We start from the raw sequence: 15,090 nt of genomic DNA, 5'->3' as shown, positions 1-15,090 counted from the left end.
TGTTATAGAACTTTTCTAGGGATTTTGAAAGAAGCACTACTATGGGCAATGGAAACTTGAGCTAGGCTTTGCTTTCACTGACTAAAGCAGGACTTTTCTGTGACTTAGCACACATTTGCACAGTATCACAAAAAAAGCAGTTTTATCTCATCTCCTCATACTTAGAGAAGGACATTACTTACATCACATTTTTTTAGACACTAGAGACACCAATGTCACAGAAAAAAACATCCAGGATTTTAGCCTCCAAACATTACTGGAAACCTGAACATGAATAAATTCAAATCATGTAATATTACCCCATCCCTGAAACTGTTTAAGGCCAGGCTGAATAGAGCTCTGAGCAGCCTGGTCTAGTGAAAGACGCCCCTATCCATGGCAGGGGTGCTGGAACCAGATGATCTTTAAGGAATTTAAAGCACATCTTCCTCCCCCAGCCTCTTTTGGTCTAAAATGGAGAGACACTGGCTCAGGGAGTGAATCCATTACAGAGTGTGAAAACCTAATGCTGTAATTTCATCATTTTTCTGAACAGTTTGCCTTAGCAGTCCAATGAGCCACAGCTGAATGGGAATGTGTTGTCTATACAGGAGCTTCCCCAGGATGAGAAACAGCTTCTTAGCTTAAACCACAAAAAATACAAGAGGAATTGAGCTATGTATTATTTTTTAGCTTTCTCTTCTATTTGATACAGACCTTATTGTTTTCTTTCAAACAGGCAAGCAAGATATGATCCATTTTATACTGCATCTTAAATTGCTTTTGTTTTGAACAAGCTTCACATCTTTAAAATTAACTCTTTAGGTGCCAGGTTACAATTATATTTTGTGACATGACACTTCAGGAATGCATTTTTCACTAATTTTTCTTTAAGGAACCATAGATATTACAGTATGAGGGAAAAAATCCTGCTGAAGCTGTAGTATTATGATTTTCAAAGAAGCACCTTAATGTAACAAATAATAATATGAAAATGCTGTATAAAACTTATGGAATCCAGATTATTGTTAATCACATGAATTATTATGCTGGAAAAAAAATTGAGTGTCTATTGCCATTTAGAAAGACATCAAACAGCAATTTTTTTATGGTACAAAACATTAATATGGTATACTAGAAAGTTGTTTGAAATAATTGTCATCCAGAAACAATACCCACAAAATTATTTTGAAAATTTGAGCAATACTGCATTTATATGGACCTTAAAGCAATTGGAATATTTGAATTCATATAATTGGCAGCTATCCCAAAGCATATTTTTTATTATTTATTTAAGCCTGTATTATACCACTATATTATATTGCCTTGTCACCAGAGCCTTGGGCTAAACCCATCACCGGCCTTTTACTCTTCCTCCTAAATGGATTTGGCAATATTTGGAGAGGATGAGTACATATCCATAAACTTGTGTGACCTATAACTTCTGAGCTTGCAGAGATCATGTGAGGCTAATCACACTTCTGCCTCCAGCTACAAAAGAGATGGTCCCACTTTAACACTCATCTCCAATTATTTTTAAGTAATAATTTAGTCCTGCAAAAAAGTCCAGTTTGAGGCTTCCCGTGCATTCAGCTTTTGTTAATGTTGCCTGTACACCAAGAATGTACCTAATGCTGAACCAAATGTAATCCATAACATTAAACAAATATCAATGTTATGAGGAACATATTTGGCAAAACTTCTTTTCTTCCTGGTTCCCACTGCATAAGATGTCAACAGGTGCAGAACAGGGAAAAATGCCATCAGCCTGGTCCAAAATGTCCAACAGACTTCAAAATATTGTTTGTGGCTTTATATAATCATCAGCAGAGGACACTCACTCATTTCTCTCCCACATTCCTCTGCTAATCTGAATAGTAGTATACTGAGAAAATTTCCATAAAAACATTGCATTTTCTTTTTCTCCATCAAAATTTTACAAGGTTGTAACATTTTACAGCAGATCTAGCCTTTAACTGCTCATTCAATGTCAGGGAAGCGTCCTAAATTTCAGAATCTGGCAGACTGGGGGGAAAAAAAAATCAAAAACCACAACCATAACCACAAAACAAACAAACAAACAAACAAACAAATAAAAAACCCCAAACCAACCAACCAAAAAAAAAAAAAAACACCCTAACCCCCCCCAAAAAAACCCCACACTAATAACCCCACAAAACAAACAAACAAACAAACAAACAAACACCAAAGCAAAACCAAAACCAGTAAGGATAAAAATACTTAAGCTATACCTTACCTGCTATAAAGTGATACAGCTTCATTTAAGCTAAGGTTTAAGATACAATATGCCTACTTCAGGAAGGTGAGAAGTAGAACTAATTTTTTAAACAGCTACATGAACCATTTAAAATTTACTAATAAACCCTAAACATTTGCCATAAATGGAAAACATTGCTATTCAAAAAGCTTGTGCCTGGTTAGAAAGTGCAATGTATTTAAAAATGGAAACAATGCATTTAATTTTTGAGGAAATTATTCTTTTTATACATGAGAAAGAGCAAAGAATTAGAATAGTCTCAGTGAGTGAATACTATGCTTCAGGCATCATCAGGTGCCCAGTACTCCTCTATTAACTAACTCATTTCCTCCCCTCTATCTTGCTCAAACCATGGTAAAGTATTTATGACTTCTAATAAGTGTGAAATTGTAGGTTAACTAAGCATTGCTAGGAGATGATGTGGTAAAATTGCAATAATAACACAGTAACACAGATCTTTCCGTTTTAAAATTAACTGCAAGTCAACCACTACCACAAGTATGTGTCAACTGTGAATCACATGTTAAATTAAATACCAGCTGAATGAATGAAGTAAAACAGTACAGCAGATTGAAAACCAAATTAATTCCAAAGTCTTAGCAACCTGCTGGGGAACCTGCAATGAAAAAAAAACATTGTTGGGATAAATTTACTTGCTATATATAGGTTTGCACATCTACCACCTAGTTACGCAATGAAGGAGCATGCAGTGGCCTGCTGAATATTCCAGTTCTCCTTCACTTGGCAGCAGAGAGATCTTGCTTAAATACTTACATTTAGCAGCTGTTCAAAAGCATAGCTAAAGCCTTTTTTGTAATCCGTAATTCCTTTAGCAGAGATTTTATAGACAGCTTCTTTCAGTTTCTTCTTGTTCCTCACATTAGCTTGGACGAGATGATTAAAGCAACTGACATTCTGAGCATTATTATTAAACTGCAAAATAAATATAAATAGTATTAAAGACAGTTAATTTTCTTTTCTGTGTACTGTAGCAGTAAAGATTTATGTTTTCTGGATCTTTGTGAGATAAAAAATGTCAAACCTAGATTTTCCATTACACTGAGAGCAGCCAGTAGTGACTGGAGAATCCAAAATGAATCTAAATATTTTAGAAACCAGGTATTCGATGCTTCACTCTGTGGCAACCCAAGAAATCTACTATAGTGGAAAAATTCACACAAATTTTGTTTCAAGTTTACATAAAGAAATAAAACTTAGAAATGCAAAGTTGTGGAAACTTAAAAACAAAACAAAACAAAACAAAACAAAAACAAACAAACAAAAAAACCCTGAACATAGAAAAATATGTGTTTTACCTTTTTTAGCCCCCTGAACAATATTGGTTGCGTTATCAGGTGACTTCCATATTGCATGAATTAGTTTGGTGTTTTACAATGTAACTTGCAGATCAGACTCAATTAGTATATATAAATTATGGAAAACAAAATACACTCTTGGAAGCACAGGAGACTACAGCTGCAAATATGAGGATACTGATGATAGCAATGGAAATTTGTGTCTTGACAAAACACATACTTCTACTTATTCACAAATCCATGAAGACTACTCCCAGAAAAGTAATTTGTGTGATATTCTGACATTTTGTAAAAACACACAGAGAAATTTCTAAAAGTGCAAAATGTTGTCTGCACAAGTGGAAATCAGTTTCAGATTGCTTTTAAAATTGTCTCTGTATAAATATACATATAATCATGTATACTAAAATACAGACCTCACCATTTACATTTCAACGGAAAGCAGATTATTATGCCTCTTCCTGATTATGGATGTTCAGTAAAAGTAAACATAAATGTAATTTTATGCTGTCAACCTGGTGCAAAGCCTTAAAATAACTTAAAAATAAAGCCTCGTTGGCTGAAATCTCACTCCTGCTAACTAGTTCAATAGTGCACTATAGATAAAAGGTAAATAAGGTCACAGGTTTCAATAAATGCTCAACTACTTACATGTCTAAAATAAATCACTGAGTAACAGGCACACGTAAAGAGAGAGAAGTGCTTTCAGCAGCAAATACCAACCTGTAGCTGTACAACACTTAAAACTTGAAAGGATTAATAATATTAAACCATTTTTAATAATACCCAGTATTTTAATTCATGTTAATAGAGGGTTACACTATATCTCCTTAATGTATTCCATAATGCCTAAAAAAGAATATTTTTGGGACCATAAAAACCCAGCATGTTTTGCTGCTTAAGCAAAACCATGAGATTATCACACAACTGTAACCAGTTCACTCTGATGCAAAACTCTGACACATTTAATGGTGCTTCCAATAAAAGTTTCTTATAGAAGTAATCAGTAAATCACCTAATGATTATTGGAAACATAAGCCATGTGGAAGTGAAAACAGTTATTGTGCTGTGGAATTATTTCAGTTTGCCTCAACCTAAATTTATAGCCATGATAGGAAATTACTGACATACAGTAATTTTATAAAGACAAGGTCTGAAAACCAATTCAAATTGTGAGTTGGGGTAAAAGTACAGAAATTGTATCTGGAAAGTAAAAAAAAAAAAATACCCATTACCTAGTAGGCAGCTCTGCCCCACTAAAGTCAATTTCATCTGAAAAAATAAAGTGGAAACACTCCTCTGCTTCACCAGTGACATTATATAGAAATTATTTAATGCCTTAATATAAAAGAAATCCTAAGTTCAGTCCTATGGCCTGCGCATGCCTTGTTTTGGCTATAGCAAACAGCAGTTTAGACATTCAAGTGAAAATTTAGTGACAAGAGAAAATTTCTCCTCGGAATGTCACTAACATTAAAGTGCCAGTCTTAGTCACTTGCTAGCAGTCCTGCAAATATATCAGGATAATTACTTCTAAGAAGGTCAGGAGGTATCCAGCACATGGATTGGTAATTATGGCTATAGAAAATATTTTAAAAATATTTTAAGGAATACTGGTTCAAACTGTGCAGGCAGCTGACAAGGCAACTGCTATACTAACACACTAAACTGCATTGCACTGTACTCACACACTCTCCAAAGTGAACAAAGGGTCAAACCAAAGCATCTGCATCTGTAGATACACAAATGCTGATGTAAAATGAAGGAGAGAAATGACACTTTTGTAGCATGGAGAGTTACCTAAACCAAAGTCTGCAAATTCTCTAATTTAATTAAGCAAATGCATGAGCCAGCTGTTTGCAGAGACATCAGTCAACATTAATGTTAATGCCAGGCAGAAAGGCAGAGGAGCAGAGTTTGTGATTTGAAGGAATCACTAGATGGAAAAGCAATCCTCCAGAATGAACATTTCCCTGTTTGGTAGGAAGGAGATGAAGGCAAGGTTCAAATCTGACTGATGAAATGCTGATGAAGAAGGAAAGAAAATTCAGGGGTGAATTTAAATAATCGTAACTCCAGCAAATTATTGAAGTCATGGAAGGATTTCAACTATAAAACAGAACATCCTGAAAACTGACTTTCCATATGGGGCAAACACCAGGACTTTGAGTTAGCCAAACTGAGACAGCTTTTAGTTATGCTCATCTGAAACATAATAACAATAGTGGCACTATTATTCTTTACACATTAAGATTTGTAAAAATTTACACATCTTAATTTAGAAGCCAAAATAGCTGTTGTAAGCCTTTATTGATTACTGGTCACATTGTCTGACCTCTAAGTACTGTACTAATGCTTATTTCCATTCACAGGATTTCTTGAAAACACAATCACTTTGTATTTAACTGAAGAAAGAACATGTAAGCTGTCAAAAACCAGATGCCATTTCATAAAGTCCATGTTGTTACAAAATCAAATCCTATCAAAGGTATAAAATTAAGGTAATTACAACCCATGCTTTATTGAACAAAGTACTCTCAGTTTATCTATGTAAAATATGTCAGTTGGGTATTTATCAGCCTGGCATTCCCCCTAATTATTGCAGTAAATATAAACACAGGCAACAAAAGAACTATCGGAAAAAAGGAAATAAATGATTTTTTTTTTTATGATGCCATGGGCTCAGTGATTCACTTACAAAACAATGTTTGACATTTAGAGACAAACCATTCAATTGTTCAAATGTAAAGCCACCCTATAGAGCCTGTCAACACCAATGACAGCTTCTATTTTTTCAAGGATATGAAAAGCTTATTCCTTATCTAAGCTAAAATAAGAGAGGCTTGCAGCAAAACAGTTGTAAATCATGGAAAACGGGATAACCTTGAGCTTTTTATTTTAAAGCTTCATGAAGTATTAATATAATTAAATCTGTCTTGTAATTATACCTGCAAGGTATAGGATCTAGATGCAGTTTCCACTAGGTTATTTCTCACTACCCCATTTATTTATATCCCATTGCATTCTCCACCTCTGGGATGTCCCAGAACAATCCTCTGTTCTGAGGAAATTAAGACATTCTCCTCACAGGTTTGGGCAGGAATAACTAAGCCTGCTACTGGGGCAAAAAAAGCCTCAAGGGAACTCGACCTCATCAACCTCAGACCAGCAGTACAATCTCTGGCCATATATGGGGCAACTCAATAACCTGAAAGATAAGAAAACCAATTCAACTTAACATGAAAGTCCAAATGAAGGGCTTTGAGCCTAATGCTACTTGAACTTTGTCATTCTGGACAAGGTCTGAAACAGAAATACTAATCTGACAGTCCTACAAGGACTTTATCTTCTGATTCAGAAGAGGATCAACTTGTGAAAACCAAGTGAAAAAAAAAGCAGTGAAAAATTATACAGAAGTGCAGCACAAGATTTAAATGCTTGATACCTCTCCCCTCCCTTGGGCAGCTCCACTGAGCTGTGGGCCCCTCCAGCCACATGGACCTCTGCAATCCAAGTGCCCCAAGAGCTGAACTTACAGAAAATAGGAGGCTGTCATTCTGAAAACCTCTTCTAATTCCAGAATAGTTAATTATGCATTGCTAAAAGCCTCCTCTTTTCCACAATCTCAACCTGAAAATCCTTCTAATAAAATTACTAAAATTGCTACCACAACATGAGGTTATTAAGGAATTCAAAGGAAGTAAAACGGAAATATTGATTTATTTCCTGTATCTGTTCCACTTTGTGGATATGCAGATGAAAGAATGAACAACAAGATCCTACAGACAGGTGTTTTCATTAACAGGGCAGTATAAGGCAAAAGAAGGGGGGTGAAAATAAAACCCGGGAGAAAATGTCTAAAATGAAGAAAGAAAGTATCAGAATTCAGCATGAACTCTGTGATTCAGTTTGAAAATAGCAAAATCTTCTGTAAAGCATCTCATTACTGCAAAATGCAACAACAAACGCCAATAAAAAGAAAACTTCAAAAAAAGTTTTCAAGTTTTAGTCACTAGGTGGCACTAAAACAAAAAGAGTGGAACTGGTCTTAAAAGTACCATGAAACATGGAATTTTACATTTCTGGTGGAGGATATTGGTGCTTTCTGTAACTAGCAGAATATTTTCATTTCAACTAAAAAAATAAAAAAAATATTAGTGTTCTAAATGATTGAAAAATCACAAATAATAAAACCTAAACTTCCTTTTTAAAGGAAAATTTCCACATCTTGAACACAAGAGGTCCCGACTCTAGGAAGATGAAAATTATGGAAAAGCTGTAAACCAGCCTACTTTCTAAATGTCCTTCTCTGCCTCTAAAATATGTAGAAGTGATAACATAAGGTATGTAGGACTAGAACTTTGTAAAACTATCGCAAAAACTGAAGTTATTGCGATAATTTTCACAATTATCCTTACCTACTCCCTCCCTTTTCTGTCAGTTTGTTTACTGACATCTATTGATTCAACTTATCTTGTTTAATCAGAATCTTCTGGAATTGCATTTCTAAGTTATTAATAAAACAAAACAAAACAAACCAAGCCCCAAAACAAACAAACAAACAACCCAAAACCAAACCAAACAAATATAACTAAACCAAACCAACCAAAACAAAAAACAAAAAACCAGTAAAAGCCTAGGTAAAACTCCCTTTCCAAAATTTCTGACATGAAATGAGAACCTGACTTAAACTGAGTGAAAGTGGTGCATTTTTAAACATTCATAAATGTTTACCTTTTACAGAAAATAATATAAACTTGAACCAGGCAGCAATATCTACATTTAAACTTGCTATAGAAATAATACACATGTAAAATACCAAAATCCCGATAGATAAATAGATCAATATCATCATTCCAGGAAAACTGAAAGTTGAGGGAAGCATAATGACTTTTTGCTTAAGACTTACTCAGATACTACTGCTGTAGACTTTCAATGTGCTGAGGTTTGTTGCTATGCTACTTCTACCTCGTGGCTAAATCAGCTTGGTGACCCAGTTGTATCCATATGTATTAAATGAGCAATAGTGAAATAGATCTGATTGCACCAGGCTTTCATTTTGTAGCTAAATCCGGCTTTGTCATTTTTTTTTTTCCTTTTTTTTTTTTTTTTTTCCTGCTGCTTTGGGCTTGGTAATAGGATTTCAGGGTTAATCCCAGGAATAACTGAATCTTGAATAAGGCCAGTTAGAATCTGTATTTGAGCAGTGAGAAGACATTATAAATATTTATCAGAACCAATTTAGAGAATAGTATGAAGGCAATTTGCCAAGTTTTATTCCCATGTAAATTCTCAGTACACAGAAAATCTGAGGTAGTTCAAGCAATAAAGGTTTGTAATTTGACATGAGAGAAAATAATATGTGATATCAAAGTTCACCATTCATATCTTGCTATAGAATAACTTATTTTTCTTATTCTATGACTTACATACAGACAGTACAGTCCTACAGATACATAGTAGAGAAGATATAAGAAAGTTATTAAAGTACTGAGAAGCCACCTGCATTCCTTTTATTGTATTTCAAATATCAATGAAACAACATTAGGATTATATGCCAATGTGCACTACTGGCATTCCCTGACATTTAAAATGTATCACATTTCTTTTCACTGCTAAAAGTATACATGTCCATCAACACCAGGATTAGCAGAATTCAACAACAATAAACTGTTAAATCAATAAAAAAGCTGTTGAAAAATATTGCAGAAAAACATCAGATAAATATTAGGGAAAAGACCAAATACAAGGCCAAAGTGTGCTCTCAGTCAGTTTTTTTAACCTGTATAACCAATATTATTATCTACACATAAATCAATGCAAAGCTTCCACTAAGTACCCCACAATTAATGTTCAGAGCATGAAGTATGACGCTGCACTGCCAATCTCAGAGTTACAACACAGACCACCAGTGTAGGCTTAAAGATGAATTTGCTTAGCAAGATGAAATTTGTGGTCTTTTTATGCTGCTGTGGCTAAGTTAGCATGTATTATTTACTTAAAATCATGTGTTTCTGACTTCTACTGAAAAATTCAGTACTGTAAACTTCATCATCTCCCAGGGAAAGCTGGCTGATCTAAACTACAGCACAGCTGTAGTGCTGCAGCCCTGCAGCCTGCCCTCCATGGCACTGCTCCCCAGATCCACTGGGGAAGAGAGTTGTAACATCAAGCAACTTCCTAGAAAATTATTTTCTAGACATTTTCTTGTTATCACTTGACAGGGAGAATCTTCATTCAGTCAAATTCAAGTTGTTTAAAACATGAAGCACCCTTGCCAAAAAGATTAATCATGAGAATATATCAATCTGGAAGGGATTCATAAGGATCTGTCCAACTCTCTGCTCCATGCAGGACTACCAAACACTTTACCACAGGACTAAGAACATTGTCCAGACACTCCTTGAACTCTGTCAGGCTTGGAGTAATGACCAATTCCCAGGGGAGCCTGTTCCAGTGCCAGACCACCCTCTCAGTGAAGAACCTTTTCCTAATATCCACACCGAACTTCCCTGACATTCCCCATGTCCCCTCACTGGCTATCAGAGAGAAAGTTTTAAGTATTAAACTGTTACCTATAGATTATCCTGATATGTGAGGCTGCTTCTCAGGGTAGGAAGATGAATGTTTAATTGATGCAAGAAGTTACAAGACAGACACACATTTTAGCACTTTAGCATCAGCTCACACGGCAGAGGGACAGCAGGGGGCTATAGTATCACCTCTGCATTCTCACATCTTGACTCCCATGTGCCTGCTCCCCTTTCAGGGCAGAGCCTGGCTGTGCCAGGCTGGGCAGGCGCCTGGAGATCCAGAGCAGTGAGGAGGCTGCAGCAGCACAGTGCTGACATGGGAGATGCTGCTAAGGCAGGAAGTGAGAGACAGGAGGGTAAAGTGTGAGTCTTGAAAGTGTGAGACTTGAGAACTCAATTAGTATTTCATTCATGCTTTGCCTAAGTTAGGAGATCCTTTAGATTCACTCCAAACTAAGACACTGCCACACAAAATTATTAACTAACAAATACACGACTGTTATAGAAAATATATTTTTAAAAGTGGATCACAGAACAAATAGCCTCCACCTTCTCTCAAAACTTCAGGACAGCCTGCATTTCATTCTTTTTTCACTAACATGGTGAGTCATCTTTCTCCAGAAGAAGCATCAAAGCCAGCCCAGCACAGCCTCTTCTGAACTGGTAAGGAATGCGTTTATTGCTCAAGAAAGCATTCTCCTATACAAATTTTTAATGATATTGTCACAACACTTCCTGATAATAGTCTCCTAGTTGGAAAGCTGACTCTGCAATGCATTTTTGGTCCAGCGTCTGACATGCCATAAAACATCCCAGGATCAATGATATGTCTGACAAAGCAGGGGTCTCTTTAGTAAGATTTGTGATTTGCTGAAAATTAAGAAACTGGAAGGATCCAACAGATTTATTAGCCAGTGGAACCATGAGGTAGAGATATCAAAGCATTCTAAATACCACTAAACTACACATTTTAAATACTACTTTTTATATACTAATTTTTATACACTGCTTATTTTAAATACTACTAATACACTAGAGAGCTCAGATTTATTCTGGAAATCACAGACCCCCATGCCATGTGTTGTTAGAAATCTGACTCCCTGACATTTGACAGCTATAAGAGGAGACAATAAAAATGTGTATTGATGCCCAACGCAATCCCTCAAAGTAGGAGTGGAGGTGACTTTTCTAGTCATCTGGAGCTGTCAGCTACATTGTACAGTAATAAATGTACAGTTTCCAGCAACATTCCTGCTCCTGACATCCTAATGTAGAACTGGAGCTTCTAATTTCCACTCCCTTTAGCTCTTCATGCACTCAAGCACACTATTCCCTAGAATTAACGCTTTGTGACAGATACAAAATGAAACAGATCTTGTTTTTAAATTTTTACTATTCATTTTCCAAATCTTTCCATGTCTTTTTTACTGTCTTATACCCATTTTGAACATTTTCCTTTCACAGCAAGCGTATCTAAGTTACGCTTAATACTGGAAAGTGTATTTCAGGTTTGCACAGGATTTAGTATGGAATATTTAAGAGAAGAGCCCTTAAATAGAGTAAGAAGACAGATTTAGTTGGTTTGGAGATGAAAAAGTTGTGTAGAACAGAGGTGTTGGTCCTAGAGGTCTCTAATAGTGAAACTCATGTGTGTGCTCACATGAATGTTTTGTCTTTGTTTGTGTTATCTGTGTGGATGGCCTGATTTACATATAGATATATACACGCATGCGTGTGTGTGTCTGCCTATGTAGACACATATATATGTTCTGTAAGTATGTGTATATACATGTGCTTCATGTATATTGGGCCAGTTGGGAAGACATTTGGTAGGATACATGGCACAGAGCTGCAGAAGCCTCAGCTCCCTTGGGGTGTTGATTCTGGCATGATATGCTTTCCCTTAGCAGCTAATATAATAGATGTATAAACAAATAAATTCCAGAATTCAGATGGCTTGGTTATTGATTTGTAACTCTAAAAGAAAAATAAAGCTTCTAAAGGTTTGTCAAGTTTATTTGTAGCTGTATAAGGCTCAGTTTAAATGAGAAATTAATAAAAAAGTGTTGAAACACATTATTTCTTTCTAAATCCTGTAGCAATATATCAGGTGTTTGCAGATGGTCTTTGAATAAAAACATGAGTAGCTTCTGTGTGGGATCTGCCTGGCTGTAGTGTTACAAAGGCTTTGAAGCTTGTGCACAGTTCAGAGGTGAACGTGGCAACTTGGCTTCTGGAGATGGTCCTGGTCTGAGCTGTAATTCTCAGAGAGAAAAGAATTGACATGATTTTTATGTTGTATCGGATTTTAAACACTGACATTATTATTTTAAGACACATATTCCAGAAGAAATGCAAGCAAGTACCACAAGGAATATTATCACTGGGATGGAAAAGCAGCACTTAATTTTCACCTCTCTGTCATAGACTAGTCTGTATTTGTCTGCTTTATGTAAGTATTTGGCATTTGGTCTTACTGCACAGACAATATTGTAGGGCTTGTTAAAATGAAGTTAACAAGAAATTTTTACTTACACTAAGTATAAGAGAAAGCTTAACCACTGAACATGTCTTTTGCTAGATAGACATAGAAAAACTGTGAAGTAGATAGAGAAAAGAAAAAAAGGAATTGATATGTATTCCCTGTCTGCAATAATGAAAGCTTTGCAATATTGACTATTTTGAATATTTGCACCACACAAGGGTCATGAAGTACCTGCCAGTCTATTAATAACTAGGGTGGATGATGAACTACTATTTGGGACAAACATTTAATTTGGCAGGACAAAATAAAGAAAAAACAATCAAAAATCTTCACATATTCTTGATTTCATGCTAAAAGGGGCAATGAGAAAATTCAATCGAACCTCTTGCATACTGTCTCACCACACACCTACTACTGATCATTAAAATTCCCTTGGCTACTTCTGCAATAAGCCATAACAAGTACATTTAGTGGTAGATGCTTGCTTAAAGTGCATCTTCCAGAAAGGCATTAAATATTGATATGAAGACAACAAGAATCTATCCTTGGAATTTTAAAGGCATTTTAACTGGTTATATGCCATTCCAGTTTATTTGGCTTCAACTAGTGCTTCTTGCAGTGCTCTTATCTGACAGGTATGGATACAAGAATTTTATCAGCAACAGCACTCCTCATCTGTGATGACATCAGTCATTAGATTATTTATTTCTGTACTCCAGAACTTCCAAAAAAAAGCTCAAATTCTGTGAGTTTGAGAGCATGCCACAAACTCAGCTTCTCAGATGATGCACTCAGGTGTGTGAGAAGATGCTTCCTAGAGCCAAGCAATCACCTGTAAAACACTTTAGTCCTCAGAGTAGATACCTACAATATTTTTCATAGTATCTGGGCCAATAATTTTTGTGTTAAATTACTGATATGTTCCACATATAGGTAACAGTATTCAGCCACAACAAAGGAGTCATACAGTAAAAATCTGAGTTAAAACTCTTATAATTTGCCTTCCAGGAGAGAAAATGAATCATCAATCCATACATTATTTAGACAAAAAGTTGTCTCTAACCATGTCACTGAAGCTGTGCAAGCATTTCTAGTTCATCGTGTTGGATAAAGGCTGCAAGAAGCTTGAGTCCTAGTGATCCCTCACTTTTTCTTTTTCTTGACAAAAAACTGTATAATTTGCTTTCCTGAGGATCAGGGTTCCATTGAAGCCAATCTCATTTCAAAAAAGTCAGCTAATATAATATTCCCCCTACCCTAATCTTCCTCTCAACTCCAGCCCTCTCAACTTTCCCCCTGAAAATTTCTAACAGATCTTCACTAACTCTTTTCTTGACTTTCCTTTTAGAGAGAAGGTAAAAACAAACATAATTCTACAAGAAGATAAATATTCCATGACACTGTTTATACTACTGTAATTCCTGCTGCTAAAAATAAATCTCTTTCCAACTTAATAATTCCTTGGTTTCCATAACTTCCAAATTTTCTCCAATTTTATTTGCAGAATACTCACCCTCATTACATTTGCTAAACCTGTCCTCCAGATACATTTCCCCTACATTTATTTCCACAGATACATAGCCTTTTTCTACCTGCAATTATTAGCAAGGAAGAAATTGAATATTAGAATTTGATAATAACTTCTCTAAGCTTATTTTTAACCCGGCACCTACAGTGCTTATTAAATATACCTGTATGAAAAAAAAAAAACCCCACATTTAATTCACTTGCTCCTTGAACATGGAAGATGCAAGATAATGACCTGCCATTAAGAAATGCTAATGATTTGCTATTAAGGAACATTGCTACCAAGATGTGTTTATCTGCAGCTATCATTGCTCCCCTTTTCTTGAAAATGAACCACTCAATTTAACAGAAACTGAAAGGTCAGTTAGATGAATTGCTGTTAAGAGAATCAGGAAGCTCAACACTCAGACCTAAACTTGCCTTTCTACCACTTTCCAGTGACTAGGAAAAAAAACCAAAGCATGTCCCCTGACAAAAAAAACAAATTACATGTATTTGTTTACTGCCTCACACAGCTATGATGATGAGGAGCCTGTACACTTAATTGCAACTACTGTGATTCATTACCTGAAATGCTTCAGGATTAAATCACTAAGAGAGGCTCTCATGCAGACATACTTATTGTAGGGGGAACCTGATTGTCTATCTAGATTTTTATTTGTCAAATAATGAAGAAGATGACAGGCATATTCATATTTTCTACTTAGTCCATTAAGGAAAATGAGAAGTTAAGAACCAGAGTACATTGGCAGAACCCTTCATACAGGAGTTCTTCTCATTTCCTGTAAATCTACCAACAGAAATGCTTCAATTCCACCAATACCATGATCATGCTTAATTTCTCCCTCAAGCAGTGATGTTGTTTGGAAAAACTAAGCACCACTGAACTTTTTTGGTTCAAAATTCGAGAACAGTAAAAACCTGTCATACCATCTGAGTACGCAATTTAATTTCAGGTCCACTAAAAACATT

The 15,090-nt window shown here is 35.6% G+C and overlaps 1 protein-coding gene across 10 annotated transcripts in view; it reads right to left on the bottom strand.

Moving 5' to 3' along the window:
* Nucleotides 1–15,090, bottom strand: part of CACNA2D1 (calcium voltage-gated channel auxiliary subunit alpha2delta 1) — a 361,055-nt gene that overhangs the window by 78,162 nt on the left and 267,803 nt on the right. For all 10 annotated transcript variants that reach the window (XR_005258952.1, XM_038153955.1, XM_038153956.1 and 7 more), the window contains exon 11: nt 3,032–3,190. Coding sequence is in view for 9 of the 10 variants with exons in the window: in XM_038153955.1 (XP_038009883.1) it covers nt 3,032–3,190 (159 nt within the window). In the remaining variant the exon portion in view is untranslated. The remainder of the gene's footprint in view (nt 1–3,031; nt 3,191–15,090) is intronic.

This window comes from Motacilla alba, chromosome 1A (assembly GCF_015832195.1).
Source record: "Motacilla alba alba isolate MOTALB_02 chromosome 1A, Motacilla_alba_V1.0_pri, whole genome shotgun sequence".
Lineage (NCBI taxonomy): Eukaryota > Metazoa > Chordata > Aves > Passeriformes > Motacillidae > Motacilla > Motacilla alba.
The sequence above is the reverse complement of the archived record's forward strand: the minus strand, read 5'-3'. Positions and strand labels throughout refer to the sequence as shown.